This window comes from Acipenser ruthenus, chromosome 32 (genome assembly GCF_902713425.1).
Source record: "Acipenser ruthenus chromosome 32, fAciRut3.2 maternal haplotype, whole genome shotgun sequence".
NCBI lineage: Eukaryota > Metazoa > Chordata > Actinopteri > Acipenseriformes > Acipenseridae > Acipenser > Acipenser ruthenus.
This window is the reverse complement of record NC_081220.1, coordinates 7034914-7050773: the sequence shown is the minus strand read 5'-3', so window position 1 is coordinate 7050773 and position 15860 is coordinate 7034914. Positions and strand designations below refer to the sequence as shown.

The window sequence follows — 15860 nt, the reverse complement described above, 5'->3', positions numbered from 1 at the left end:
TGGACGTCGGGCATATTAGCCGCTATAGGGAGCAAACAAGCGTTGCTGAAATCATAGTAACAGTTAGTTTAATAACGTAGTTAGGGTTAGGGTTAGATATTAGGTTTAGGGGTAGAGATTATGTTTAGGGGTAGAGATTAGGTTAGTGGTAGACAATAGGTTTAGGGTCAGGGGTAGAGGTTAGTGGTTAGGAGGGTAGTAGGTACCTACTGGCCCATTCCTATGGGAAGATTTTGCCTGATAACGTCCCATTGAATAGATTGATTCTAATCGGATCGGATGGATAACTAGTTTTAGGTGGCTTGGTTTGTAGGTTAATTCGTGCCCCTGACTGCCACTCCATCTACGGAGGTATCCGGAGTCTTGATCAGGGTGGCATTTTACTCTGATTCACGAACTGACTCATAGTTGTGTAAATAGACATTAACATAATTCAATGTAATCATCATAGTTATATTTTTTTAACCCATAACTTCAAACACACTTATGGGTGTGGTTTCACAGACCCGTTTCACACTATGGGCTTCCATACCAAGGTTAACAACAGCTAGTCTCAAATGTACGCTAATCGGGGTCTGTGAAACCTTGGGTATATCATAGATATTAAAACTAGAAAAATACTGAATTAATATATTTACCACCGTGCATTTACGTTTACACACTTGCAAATTAAACACACCTCGTTTATCTCACTTTTTTATTAGGATTTTAGCAAAGCAGAATACTAAACCTAATAATAATAATAATAAAAACGCTTACAGAACGGATTCTTGCTTTCATAGAACGCAGTCTGTCTGTCAGTCTGGCTAATCTACAGTATAGATCCACTGCCTGTCTGTTCAACAATCTATAGGACTTTAAACACATGTTTCAAACATTGAAAGCTGTTTCTCAGATTAACTGTGATCCACAAACACCAGTTTTCAGGACCTCAAAAGTCTTCTTGTGTTTATGGGAATGTAAAGACACCGAGGCTTTTGTAAATTTGTGCATATCCGAATTGTGTGATTTAGGTGTAACCCTCTCGTGCATGGCGATCTCGTATGTGGACCGATACAAATAAAGCTCTTTTCAGCCTATTCTGACTCAATGCTTAATTTACTGACGCGCTGGCTACTCTTAAGTGTAGTCTCTCTCAGGTACGTATCTAGCTGTGGGCGTGGCCTGTGGCTCCACTCACTCATTACTTTCAATATAGCAAGTTTACGGTCACGCCTCTGTATGGCCATGTGAAGATGTTAATATTGAAACCTATTATGTTGTTTTAAGGACTTTTAATTATCACTTGAAACTTAAGTAGAGCTATCAAATTTAAACCCCAATAATTCTATTCTCTATGTATAATAGCCCAATAGCCTATATAATATTTGGAACCCCCTACATTCGTTCTGTAATTGGCCTTTGGCGCTATAAAAACTCCACATATGGCCCGTTCGTTGAAATTCGATAATGGCTGCAAGAAAGTCTTTATCTGAAGAAGAAGAAAAATATTCCAGTTTTTCTATGGAGGAGATTGAGGTTCTGCCTCAATCTCCGATCGCGGTCCTTAAAGAGTTAAACGTGCCCAAGCCCCTTGGTGCCAATCAGACACCACCATACGATGCACTTCGAGATCGGGAAACGTACCCCTGCATTACAATACCTCACTAATGTTTACGATGCTTAACTGTTCTTCTCCGTGCTTTCACTGTGCTATATTACCCTTTGCTATGCTTATGGTAAACCTTTACAGGGTACAAAAGACCCCATAGTGCAGCAGTGTGGAGTAGTGGTTAGGGCTCTGGACTCTTGATCGGAGGGTTGTGGGTTAAATCCCAGGTGGGGGACACTGCTGCTGTATCCTTCAGCAAGGTACTCTACCTAGATTGCTCCAGTAAAAACCCAACTGTATAAATGGGTAATTGTATGTACAAATAATGTGATATCTTGTAAAAATTGTAAGTCGCCCTGGATAAGGGCGTCTGCTAAGAAATAAAATAATAATAGTGTTCCAGGAGCTTACAAACTGCTAGAGCATGGAAGGCCATCCGGGTCAAAAAACGCGTAATTAAAGTACAGCTTTCAAATATTTAGTACACGTTCTCATTTGACTTTAATACGTGTTGTAATTCTAATTACGTGTACTAATTTGGCCAATCCGATCGCTGAAAATGAAATGACAACAAATTAATTGATTTTTTTTAATCAATTATTTATATTTTTGTGAACCTACATGACCTTTTTCTTTTTTTCTTTTTATTTTGCACCTTATGGTACACAGCAGTTTCCCTTTTTATTTTTTTACATTCTCTCTCTCTCTCTCTCTCTCTCTCTCTCTCTCTCTCTCTCTCTCTCTCTCTGCTACAGCCTTATATTTTTGCATATTGTCATTGCCCCTTTGCCGCTGTACTTTATGCATCCAGGGCAGGTCAAACATCGGAAAAAAATCGGGCAGTGTTTTCCCGCCTTAATTCTTGACTTTTTTAAAAGCGTATTTCATGTCTGAAATTTAAAAAAAAAAGTTATGCCGGAGGTGGTTGGCTATTCTTGTAATTACGCTGCATGCCTGTAAAATGACCAAACCTTACGTATGTACTACTGTAAAATTACCAGGCACTACGTAGATACTATAATACATGCGTAGTTAATTTACATTTATTTAGAACGCGTAACATTATATGTATTCTGATTGGTCCAAATCCATACCCGTACTAAGTATTTGAAACGCGGACTAATGGCCTTCCATACTAGAGTGTCGTCTGACCTGAGAGCGCGTTTACTGACACACTCTTAAAGTCAATTTGACCTGCTGCACATAACGTATTTCAATTTGACCTGCTGCAACAGTAATACAGTAACGTATTTCGAATTGTTTTCAACTGTTAGTAAAGAAGAAAACACAACAGCAGCACGGTTTAAATGTATTTTGAAAATCATTTACTTTGTAGTACAGATTTTTTTTTTTCCTAGTGGTACCGGGCAAAAATAAATGCCTTTATTGCACTTCAGTTTACTAAATCCAAAATGAAACGCCATGGACTGTTTTTCTTTCTGCATATATAATCTATTTCACACACCCAGTACATGCAGCCGCTAGTTTCTCTTGTGTTTTGTGGCTTACCTGCTTTGGCCTGTACTCGCATGTATGTTTCTGCGTTTTTTTAAAGTGATATGGAAAATGTTGTCTGGTGTCCGGAAGTGTACAGCCAGTAAGCGCACAGCGACCTATAAGAATTGCGCTTCTAAATGCAACAACAGTATTTGTTGCATCAACTTCAAAAGGTCTCCCTTCACTAGACCAGTCAATGTATTAGCACTCACGATTCTAGGAACCGCTATAAACCAACATTTAAAGTGCAGAGCAGCTCGTTCTGCAACACAACACAACCCCCACAATGGTAGAGGAAAGATGCACATTTATATGTACTGATGTATTGTTTGTTTTGTTATTTGCTTAATAGTAACAACATGTTTAAACAGACTATGTAACTAACTTTTACACTGCAAATCAAAATACATGGGAATTGAATATGATCTAATGCAACCGATTTTAGACTCGTCTTCAGTGCTCATTCTAATTTAATGTGTGAGAATTTATTTTTGACCAACACAATGTTAGCAAAATAAAGATGCGATGCGTTTACACTGTAAACGTTTAAATCAGAAGTCATGCTACACGTTCACTTATTATAACTGAATTGCTGATAGTATTATTATTATTATTTATTTCTTAGCAGACGCCCTTATCCAAGGCGACTTACAATTGTTACAAGATATCACATTATTTTTACATACAATTACACAAGGGCGTCTGCTAAGAAATTAATAATAATACAGAAGCAATGGGGTGTTCTAATACAGAAGCAATGGGGTGTTCTAATACAGAAGCAATGGGGTGTTCTAATAAAGAAGCAATGGGGTGTTCTAATACAGAAGCAATGGGGTGTTCTAATACAGAAGCAATGGGGTGTTCTAATACAAAAGCAATGGGTTGTTCCAATAAAGAAGCAATGGGGTGTTCTAATACAGAAGCAATGGGGTGTTCTAATACAGAAGCAATAGGGTGTTCTAATAAAAAAGCAATGGGGTGTTCTAATGCAAAAGCAATGGGTTGTTCCAATAAAGAAGCAATGGGGTGTTCTAATACAGAAGCAATGGGGTGTTCTAATACAGAAGCAATAGGGTGTTCTAATAAAAAAGCAATGGGGTGTTCTAATACAAAAGCAATGGGGTGTTCTAATTCTTATAGATTTGCACTCGACTCTATGATTGACCTTTCTGGTTAAAGGATGACTTGGGAGTTCTTAAAGAGCCATATGATATATTTGTGTTTTATGTAACTGTTTCATCATAAATAGCTGTAGACTATGTATAAAATTGTAATCTTGTGGTAGTGAAGGACCTTGCACCGGGAACTGTATACAATATCTGCACTTCCTGGCTTGTCTGTTGCAGCCCCTCTTCTTGCCCTGTTCACTGATACTGTCTGCAGTGCGGATAACACACACAACATCCTCGCCAGCCTTGCTGTGCACTTCCCACCATGCTGCTCCGGCTCATTCTGCTATTCTACACGCTGCAAGGTAAGCGTGGCTTTACTGTTTATATTCTAACATCGCACAACAAATCTGTGTTTCATTTTATATTACTCTTTTGTATATTATTATTACTTATAGTTTTTTTTTTTAGTTTCATTTAACCTACATGATTTATTTTTTTACGGCGCGGTACAATTTATACAGAATACGATTTCAATGTATTATTTAATCAAAAAGATTAAATACCTCTCTACAGTTTGAGGTATTATTATTATTATTATTATTATTATTATTATTATTATTATTATTACATTTAGATACTATGACAGATTTACACTTTTTTGTATTTATTCATTAAAAAAAATGAAATTACAAAGTTTTATGTCAAATTATTTTTTACCATTTACCAAGTAGATTCTTATTTTTTTTGTTTGTTTGTTTCTGATATGATTATTTTTGTACGGGCGGTAGAATTTATACAGAATACGATAGCAATGTATTATTTAATCAAAATATACAACTTTCTGCAGTTTGGATTATTATTATTATTATTATTATTATTATTATTATTATTATTATTATTATTATTATTATTACTAGTAGTAGTAGTAGTAGTAGTAGTAGTAGTAGTAGTAGTAGTAGTAGTAGTAGTATTGTTATTATTATTACATTCAGATACAAATACATATTAAATGATGACAGCTTTACAGTTTTGTATTCTTTAATAATAATTAAAAAAAAAATGTACAAACTTTATATTTTTATGTCAGATTATTTTTCTTTCATTTACCGAGTACATTCTTAACATATTTTGGTTGGCCATGTTATTGCTGTTTGTAAAACAAAAAGAAACTCCATTATTACGATTGGATTTTTTTTTTTTTTTTTTTTTTACAGGTTTAGCATTAGGTTATCCTTAATAAAACGTATACAGATAATTTATAAATGCAGAATGAATTGGACTTTATCAGTGAATGTTGTTAATCGCATTTGATATTGCATATAAGCATCCTGATACATTTTGAATTCTGCCCTAAAAAAACATTATTATTATTATTATTATTATTATTATTATTATTATTATTATTATTATTATTAGAGATATAAACAGTAGGCTCTTCGTTTTTCTTTTTTTCTCGTTTCAGTTGCAGATGCAGGACTGTTCCAATACCCGCCCTTAGTCAGAGTCGAGGTCGGGAGCAGCGTAAACTTGACCTGCGATATCGAGGACATGAGTGGAAAGTGCTTCAGTGTCATCTGGTTCAAACTGCGGTCCAACAGCAGCCCGACTATGGAAGCTTATCAAAATGTCAGACCCGGTAGCAGCTTCGTGGGCAACGAAATCGAGAAAACCTGTTCCCTGAACCTAAACAACGCACAGGTGAACGATTCCGGGACTTACTATTGCGCTTTTATTAAGAGCTCAGCTATGTACTTGGGCAATGGATCCACGTTAGTAATACGAGGTAAGAAAGAAGGTATTGCATAAGTATGAAGGTTTCTTAAATAATGTGTTATTTTGATGAAAAGTTTTTGCTTTAAGGGCAGTGGGGCGATGTTGCAGCGGGTCGGAGGCTAACATGGAGAATAAATGTATCGTGTGTATCCACTGTGTCAATATTGAACATTGGGCTGGGTTTGAGATTGAAGTGAACTGTACATCCTTCTTCAAGAACAGCATACATCTCTGTAAAAGGATCTAATAAAGTCAAATTATGACCAACAGCGTGTAGGTTGCTTAAATCATTCCCTAAACTAATCCATGTTATAGATTTTTTTTTTCTGGGGGGGGGGGCATTTTGCTGACCTGATACTATATACAACAACACGTTATTATCCAGCATGTTGCTCTTAATGTTTTATATATTCACATCGCTCTTATTGTTTCCAATACAGAACGCTCCGATGACAGCGCTTATATTGAAATCCTCACCCCTTCAGAGTCAGACGGCGAAGTCCAGTCCAGCGGCTCCGCTACTTTAGTGTGTCTGGTGTTCGGGGTATCCGAGCAGGCTCGTGTCTACTGGCTCATCGAACACGGACTGACCGACTCCGGGTCCAGAGATTCCAGTGAATCCACTCCGGACTTTATCAGGAATCAGATCACCATTCCGGGCGAGGTCTGGAGCAGCGGGGCCGTGTGCACGTGCGTAGTGGAAACAGAGAGCGGGCGCAATATGAGCAAAAGCGTGAGCAAGACCGGTAAGAGAGTTAGAAACCTGAACATTTTCAATGATCAATTGCTTTTTTCCCCACTGTATCCTTAAATACATAAATAAAATAACAATATCGTATAGATATAGGGCACCAAGGTGTATCCGGATTTCTATAATGTAACAAGGTTTAAATCGCGGCCACTTTGATAGATCTATTTGGTGTAGCTTTTATAAATGTGTTTGTTTAGTTATCAATTTACCTTTTTAAAATGTAATCTAATGTTCAGCAAACATCGCATTCGGAATTGTCAACGAGTCGAACAGCCCGTTATCATGAGAATTATCTTTTGTATATCATCTCCCGAACACGTGGAACTGTTTCCTTCATATCACGGAATCTGATCGTCTTTCTTTCTCTGGTTTTAAAATCGGATTTGGGGATTGTTAGAATCTCATTGCTTCTCCTTCAGTCCGCATTCACAAACAGAGGTCTTATTGAGGGTGTTTGATCTCTGTATGCTGTTGATTAACTAGCCTGATACTACATTCTATTGGTATATGGAAACAAGCCCATGTTTTTATACTTTTGTTATACATTTAAAGCCCTCCCGAAATATAAAACAAATAGCTAGAAAATGAATTCATGAAACCCATCAGTATAATCAGATCGGTGCTTGAAAATCACCCGTCTTCAAGTGAGGACGAGAGATTAAGAATGTCGGAGCATCCTATATCTAACCAAAAGTGACAGACTGTAGTTACCCAAGTCTTCTATGAGCGGTATTAAGAGATTAAGAATGTCGGAGCATCCTATATCTAACCGAAAGCGACAGACTGTAGTTACCCGAGTCTTCTATGAGCGGTATTGCATTCGAATAGAAACATTACCTTTCATTTTGTGTATCTCTGCTTTGCTTGTGTTTCAGATGCAGATTGCTTTCCTTCGGTCTGGCGGTATGTCTTCATCTCCGGTGTTCTCGTTGCGATGTGGATACACTTTGCTGTAGTTCACTGGAACTATAACAAGCAAAGGTAATTGCAATGACACGTTTAGTTTAGTGTGTTCAGTTTGGGCCCTATTCTCACTTGGTTTACGCGCTGGAAGAAGGGCTTTCAGAGGAGGCGTAAACCCGCCTTCCAGCGCGTGCAAATGGGTCTATGTAGAACCTTTTGATTCCAAATGGAATCCATTTGAGGAATCTTTCTTAAATATCATGTTATTTTTGTTAACGAAAATACTTTATACAAGCATATTTGACAGGGAAATGTTTAATAGCGTTTAGCTTATTTGTGATCTGACCAGAATTATTTATCGTCTCCTCACAGACGGCGTTTTCAAGAGGAAAGATGAAGCAATGGAAATGCATTTAACTAAACAAGTCATTTTCTTTATTTGAATACAGCCTTGCTTCTGTCATATTGAACTTCATTTCCATTCTCAAAGTATTACAAGAGTGCATTAAAGGCATTGATGGTGCACCAGACCATACATTCAATTGAGATCTTGACACTAGTGCTTAATGTTTTGTATATGCAAGTAGACTTCATTATCTTCACAGTAAAGAGCTTGGTAATTAAGAATCTGCAAATGTTTGCATCGTTCCCACTGTGTACAAGTAAAGAAAAAAATGAATAAAATACTTGAATTCAACACTTTGTTGTTGTTGCATGTTTTACTAACTCACACAGAAAAAAAAACACACATGTTTGAAATGTATTGCACATCTGGAAAGAAAACAAAACCCTCTTGCCAAAACCCATTCCTGGTTTTACTATGAAAGACACCCCTGAGTGTGTAACCTGTACACTGTGGATCATGATTGGAATCTAAATGTTTTTTTTTTTAATTTAATATTTTTTGTGCACATTCAATAGTTACACATGTAATCAATGTGATGAGTTTTAAGTTTTACTCATGTTTAGAGAAATACACTTTACAGTGATTACATTGGGTCTTCACCTGTAACATATACTCTATACGACCGATTAAAAAAAAAAAAAAACATTATAATTCTTCCCAAGATTCTGACAAGAATCCTTTTTGTATTTTCACACAGATGGTGTATGCTTGAGTTTGATGAAGTTGTAATGGAGGGCCTAATATGATTTATATTGCTACAGAATTGTTTTGTCCAAGATAAGCATTTAATAATCAAAGCTGTTAAAATTACAACTTGTTTTTTATCCTTTTGCTATTTACAATATAGAACTGTAAGCAGTGTGATCCATAGTGGTTAAATCAGACATCTGTGTGTGATGTCAAAACCTGTACACTGTAAAATATAGAATTTATAGATAATTGAGTATTGAATTCTTCTTCTTCTTCTTCTTCTTCTTCTTCTTCTTCTTCTTCTTCTTCTTCTTCTTGTAAAACCAAGTCTAAGTATGTAACAAGACTTCTTAACCAACTGAATTGAAAACATACCTGCACACAAAACTACAAATTTAAAAGATTAAAAGATGCAACTACTAGCATGTGTTTAAAATCTGTTGCAAACGATTTAAGTTGAATTCTGAAACATCTTTTTTCAATATGTTAATAAGTTGAAATATGTCTCAACATACAAATTACAACAGCAACACCTTTCAAAGAAAAGCTGCAGTAATGGAAACAACTCTGTGGTTGGTGTGCAAAGGGTGCTTTCATTGTTAAATCCACATTCATCTTCATCAAATACAATTAAAGACTATAACCACAGCCCATCTATCTATCAAAAAACAAAATGTAGCATTGACCACAACTGAGACGAGTCCTTGGTTGTCATGTATGCGCTGCTGAAACACACAGCACATGTTTGCACAGAGAGAGCAGCATGACTGCGCTGAGTGCATAAGAACAGGAAATCCAGTCTCACACCCTGCCAGTGCTGGCCAGTGTGCACTCATCATCATCACAGTGCATTATTAAAGCAGGTCTTTGTGAAAAGCAACAGCTTTAATAGTGCGTGGGGGTCTCTAGTTCGGTCTTATCAAATACCAATAAACAATACATTCCAGGTGTCAGGCTTTTCATTTGGGATTGAATTAAAATGTAAATTATCCATGCAGCTCTCCTGTAGTGGAATGGTAAATCCCTAAAAACCCAACAAGAACAAATGACACAACCTGATTGGTGGATGCAAAAAAACCTGCTTTGAACCGTTTTTTTAATCACCTCCCCTAAAATCATTGTTAATAATACAAATGAATAAACAGGAGGGCAAAGGGGCAGGGCAAGTCTGTTTCCTAATTCCCATCACCTGGTCAATGAGTGACAGCTAACAAGGTGTGACATGTTTGCAAAAAATGCCAACTGTAATTGTATTGGCCCAAGTATTATTATTATTATTATTATTATTATTATTATTATTATTATTATTATTATTACAAAAGACAATTGCAAATAGCCGAAGCAATATCACAACTATAGTTGGCCTATATTACATTATATATTGTTTGTGAGTTTTCCGCGCCCCCAGCTGGACAGTGTGAGCATTACATCCCTTCCTCCAGTCCCGGTGATGACTGGATGCAACCCAAACTAGTGGTTTCTTCAATCAGCACACGTGTTGCTGCAGAGATCTGTCTGCAGGGAACGGATACAAACTCGGCCCTGAGCAAAAGCAGACGTGATGCTAAGTTGACGTTTACAGTATCTGAAAATCAAACACGAAAGGATAAGAGACTGAAGTTGCCATGAAATATACATATTTTTAACATTATTCCTAAATACTTAAAAACTAATAAATTCATAGGTGACAACTAACAATCAGTATAATATAAAATGAAATGTATTTTTTATCTTTGTAAATATGCATTCTAGAAAGTAGAATGCTGTTATTTATATTGTGTATTCATTATTTTTGTATCGTTTAATACTGCCAAACCTCTGTAAAGAACGACTTGTCTATAGTGACCACATGATCACATCCTATAGCAGGATTTCCATGAAGACCAATTGTAACGCATGAGAATGTTTGACTGTCATTGCAGAGTGTATAAATTACAGCAACTGATCTAACTGTGTAGACCACTAGATGGCAGAAAAACCCTAATAATCCAGAAATGTTTTGTTTCCTTGCCAGTACTAATAGATGGAGTTTTCGAGTAATTAAATTTTGTGGAAAAAAAAAAAACTGAAGTATAATTCGGGCCTCTGATCACACACACGCACACACAAACACACACACGCACACGCACACACACACGCACGCACACACCACAAACGCACAGACACACGCGCACACACACCTTGTCCTTCTGGCAAAGGGAGCGGGGGTCTGCGTAAGGTGCGGGGGGGGGGAGCGAGGGGATATAAAACGGTGCGTTGAAATGACCGGGAGATTTGGGAAGACAAGAGTGAGGGAGAGGGGTATGTTTGGAGAGATAGAGAGAGAGGGGGGAGAGAGAAAGGTTAAGAATATCGGAAAACAAGCACGAATACAACCGTTTCTATACCAAAGAACCCGAAAACGCTACAATGTTGGAATTACAATCCCACACTTTTATGATGCTAATGGAAGAGGAGAGCTGGATCCCACAGCTCCCTGAAAGCTATCCAGCATTGCACATGCGAGTGGAACTACAAATGAACATAATAGTAATTCAGAACACACCAATGAACTGGTTTTGCTTTCTCAATGAATATCGGGAGTGGCATTTGCTGTAGCAAATAGCAAAAATGACAGTTCCTTTGTACAAGGTCTCTGTTCTTTTTACCTCTTTAATTTTGAGCCATTCTATTTTAGGATGAGCTCAGAATGCTGCCTGCAATTCAGTACATTGAAGAGCAAACCAAATCTGATAAAGGAAGGAAGGAAGCCTGTTTCAGTTTTGCCTGTATATAAGGTAAAAAAAAAAAAATCTGACACAATATACTGGACATTGGATCATGTATAATGTTTTGCATAACAAAAGATTTATCATATGGAGAGAGAGCAAGCGTTTTTTTTCCGCAGAAATAAAGGCTGCTAGTTGTTTTTAGGGGAACTATAACCACAGTCTATTTTTATTTTGCTGAATTCTAATACATGAGAAAGCTATTTATGATTCATTTATTTTTTTAACAAAACATGTTTGAAAACATAATGTATTGCATTCAATTGAATGTATGAAACTGGATTATGTACTGTCTTGACTTCACATGATAATGCTATCTATTGAGTCAGTAAATTAAAAGCTCAGTTAAGCAGTTTTTCTTTCATGAAGCTAAGCACAATTATACATTACTGTACATATCTTTCAGAATGTATCTACAGAGGAGCTTGAGAAATACACACAAACCCAAGAAAAATAATCTCCTCGCCTTATTCTCTGCATTGCAAACAACATGTTTAAGAAGTCATTATAGTGAGGGACACTATTAAAATCTTTTCTCAGGCAGAACTGCTTCAGATGCTATTCCAGCTTTACTGGGAACACACCGTGCATTTCACTTGCAGTACCTCAGAGTGTACTCCCAAGTACCTGGATTCCTGCAACATTATATACTGACAGACCCATATACTTATTTGCAAAAGCATTTAATAAACTACACCCATAAAATGCAATTTTGAAAAATCTACAGCTTTTATAAAATAAATAAATAATTATATATATATATATATATATATATATATATATATATATATATATATATATATATATATATATATATATATATATATATATATACAGTGCCTTGCACAAGTATTCAGACCCCTGACCAATTCTCTCATATTACTGAATTACAAATGGTACATTGAAATTTTGTTCTGTTTGATATTTTATTTTAAAACACTGAAACTCAAAATCAATTATTGTAAGGTGACATTGGTTTTATGTTGGGAAATATTTTTAAGAAAAATAAAAAACTGAAATACCTTGCTTGCATAAGTATTCAACCCCCACACATTAATATTTGGTAGAGCCACCTTTCGCTGCAATAACAGCTTTAAGTCTTTTGGGGTGAGTATGTACCAGCTTTGCACACAGTGTCAGAGTGATTTTGGCCCATTCTTCTTGGCAGTTTTGCTCCAGGTTGTTCAGGTTGGTTGGACGATGCTTGTGGACCGCAATTTTCAAATAGTGCCACAGATTCTCAATGGGATTGAGATCAGGACTTTGACTGGGCCACTGTAGGACATTCACCTTTTTGTTCTTGAGCCACTCCAATGTTGCTTTGGTCTTGTGTTTGGGATAATTGTCCTGCTGAAAGGTGAATTTCCTCCCAAGCTTCAGTTTTGTAGCGGAGAGAATTGGTCAGGATTCTGAATACTTTTGCAAGGCTCTGTATATATATAACATATATTTATCAATGAAATGTATAAGGATAGAATTATTTTTATTGCATATTTCAATTATTTTTAAAGCAGGGGTTACATATATTACATTTAATTATTTGATATTGTTACAAATATTTATTGGATACATTCAAATATCATAATGCAAAGCGGTGCTACTATTTGCATATCAAAGTATTCAGCGCTACGAGGGAAAGTGCAGTTACACGGAAGTATGTGCTACATGGCACAGGTGTTTCTAATAATCTGTCCAGCTCCGGTCTTCATTTCGGTCGCCCACGCGCCTCGAACTGCAGACTGGCGTACTGCACGTCATCCTGCACCTGCCAGTCTTTTTGCTGTTCTGTCATATAGTATTGACATATGAAAGGAATACAGGTCTGTTCAAAAGAAGCCGCGTGAGATTATCATGAATTCATATTACTTCTTTGGAGTATTTTCGGGTCCTAGTCTCACTTGGTTTACACACTGATTACGCGCTGGAAGAAGGGCTTACAAGTAAACCAAGAGAGAAGGTGAAATTACATTTTAATATCTGTAAGTGTATCAATGTATGTATGTGTTTGTATACGTGTATATGTATTTAGACCTAATGAGAAAATGACGCAATAACAAAAAATAAAAAAATAAAATAATAATAATAATAATAATAATAATAATAATAATAATAATAATAATAATAATAATAATAATAATAATGTACCTCTGATCTTATCTTCGGTCTGGCGTGCCTTCCGCCAGAACCCGTGTTTTCACATTGCCCTTTGAAAAAAAATATGATTTTAAACATAATTTCTATTTTGAAAAAAAAGCTCATTAGCAGGGTATGTAAAACGTCGTATCACGTACCTGTGGTTTGTTTCTTAGTCCTCACAGGTGATTGTCTGACGTCCTCCCTGTAACGCAAATCTATGTTAAACACCAGAGTAAGCAAACAAACACCTCTCCATGATATTCATACAATCAGAATACATCCATCTGTGGGTTCAAAATGCGACTTCAATTATCGGTGCACGCACGCACGCACGCACGCACGCACGCAACACACACACACACAGTCTCACACAGTCTCACACAGTCTCTCTCTCTCTCTCTCTCTCTCTCTCTCTCTCTCTCTCTCTCTCTCTCTCTCTCTCTCTCTCTCTCTCTCTCTCTCTCTCTCTCTCTCTCTCTCTCTCTCTCTCACACACACACACACACAGTCTCTCTCTCTCTCTCTCACACACACACACTGTTTGTGCTCCGTTTCTGTGGAGGATGTGGTATTATTTTGTAATAATATTATTTGGTGGGTGATATACCGAGCGCATGAACTGGACGACGGCACTGTTTACTTGCTGAGTATAGAATCCCTGCTTGCAATAAACTGTTGAATTCGAGAACCTCCAATATCTGTGTGAGCTGCTTCTTTTCCACGCAACCTTAGTTCTCAGCTCCCCCAGCTGGACACTGTGAGCATTACACTGCTTCTCAAGTCTCGGTGATACCTGAATGAAACACAAGCTAGGGGGTTTCTTCAATCAGCACACGTGTTGCTGCACAGATCCGTCTGCAGGGAACGGATTCAAACTCGGCCCTGAGCAAAAGCAGACGTCATGCTAAGATGACGTTTACAGTATCTGAAAATCAAACACGAAAGGATAAAGAGGCTCTGATATTACAGTTTATTAATATCTTGCATGCATTCAAAATGAGTCATTTCTTATTTTTTTATTATTAAGACAGCAGTTGTCATAAAACAAACATCTTTATAAAGACACCTAAATACATAAAACCCCATCAATTCATACAAGGTGACAACAAAATGCAGTACTATATAAAAGGAAATATAATCTCTTTTTTAAAATATGCATTCTAGAAAGCAGAATACTGTTATTTGTATTATACATTCATTGTTTTTTTAATAGTTTAATATGTTCAAGCTAGATGACCACATCCCATAGCAGGATTTCTATGAAGATCAATTGTAACTAATAATGTTTGACTGTAATTTTAGAGTGTATCAATACACTCTAACTGTGGTAACCGTCTCGACCACTAGCAGGCAGCAAAACTCTAATAAAGCAGAGATTGAATGTATTTCCAGTACCAGTAGATGGCGCTCCTCCTTAGAGTAATTTAATTGTGTGCAAAAATGTCCACGATTTTAGGAAACCAAACACTCGACTAACCTAGCTGTTGTAAACCTGGTTTATTTTCTTCAATGAAAGTTTTTAACATGTTGAATTCATTGGTCTGATGCAAAAGTTCGTGTTTTGTAAATTTTTTTTTTTTTTTTTTTTTTTTTTTTTTTAGCAAAGTACAAGTTAATGACACACATAGGTTTGAACTTCACTAGATTAGTTGCTTCTTCTAAATCCTTTAAAAAACATACTGGAGCACACAGAGAAACATACACTGTCTGGTCACTTTATCAGGCCCTGTCTGCTCGATTGGATTTAGCTTGGCCCTGAATTAGACGTTAAGTTGATCATGTGATCCCTGTAGGACTATAAAGCTGTGGGAGCAGCATGACTGCAAGCAGTCTACCAGCAATAGGGCTGCTACGATTACATTTAAAATTCATTTTTCAATCAATTCCATTCCTCATTATATACATCAAGATAAATACTGGATAATTTATTTAATAATTACATTTTTGTAACGCACATAGTTAATAACATTCTTTAAGTTTATCAATGAAACTGCACTGAACCCCCTGCCTTGCTATTTACAGTATTTCTGCCACACAAGCAGTGGACGTGCTCTTCTCTTCCTGCTCGTGTTAACTAGCATCTGATTTGCTGGTCCCATCCTACCATTGAAATAGTTTTGAAAATGCTTTGCAAGTACACGCCCCTCTCTGTATTCGATGTAAACAGAAAGCACACCGCTTGAATCCAGAGCAGGACGACAGGCTTGTATTCCTGCAAACAGCCTGTAAATAA

At 36.7% G+C, this 15860-nt stretch overlaps 1 protein-coding gene across 1 annotated transcript; it reads left to right on the top strand.

The window, feature by feature from the left end:
* Positions 1-4483: 4483 nt before the first annotated feature.
* On the top strand, positions 4484-8183 carry LOC131702981 (uncharacterized). The gene is made up of 5 exons (XM_059005855.1): positions 4484-4562; positions 5663-5983; positions 6414-6719; positions 7600-7705; positions 8000-8183. The coding sequence occupies exons 1-5, from the start codon at positions 4523-4525 to the stop codon at positions 8022-8024; spliced, it is 798 nt and encodes a 265-aa protein (XP_058861838.1). The 5' UTR covers positions 4484-4522; the 3' UTR covers positions 8025-8183.
* Positions 8184-15860: the final 7677 nt, after the last annotated feature.

Coding starts and splice junctions, on each gene's coding strand:
- LOC131702981 (XM_059005855.1), top strand. CDS start 4,523: ATGCTGCTCCGGCTCATTCTGCTATTCTACACGCTGCAAG. Junction 6,720..7,599: donor CAAAAGCGTGAGCAAGACCG/GTAAGAGAGTTA, acceptor CTTGTGTTTCAG/ATGCAGATTGCTTTCCTTCG. Junction 7,706..7,999: donor TGGAACTATAACAAGCAAAG/GTAATTGCAATG, acceptor GTCTCCTCACAG/ACGGCGTTTTCAAGAGGAAA.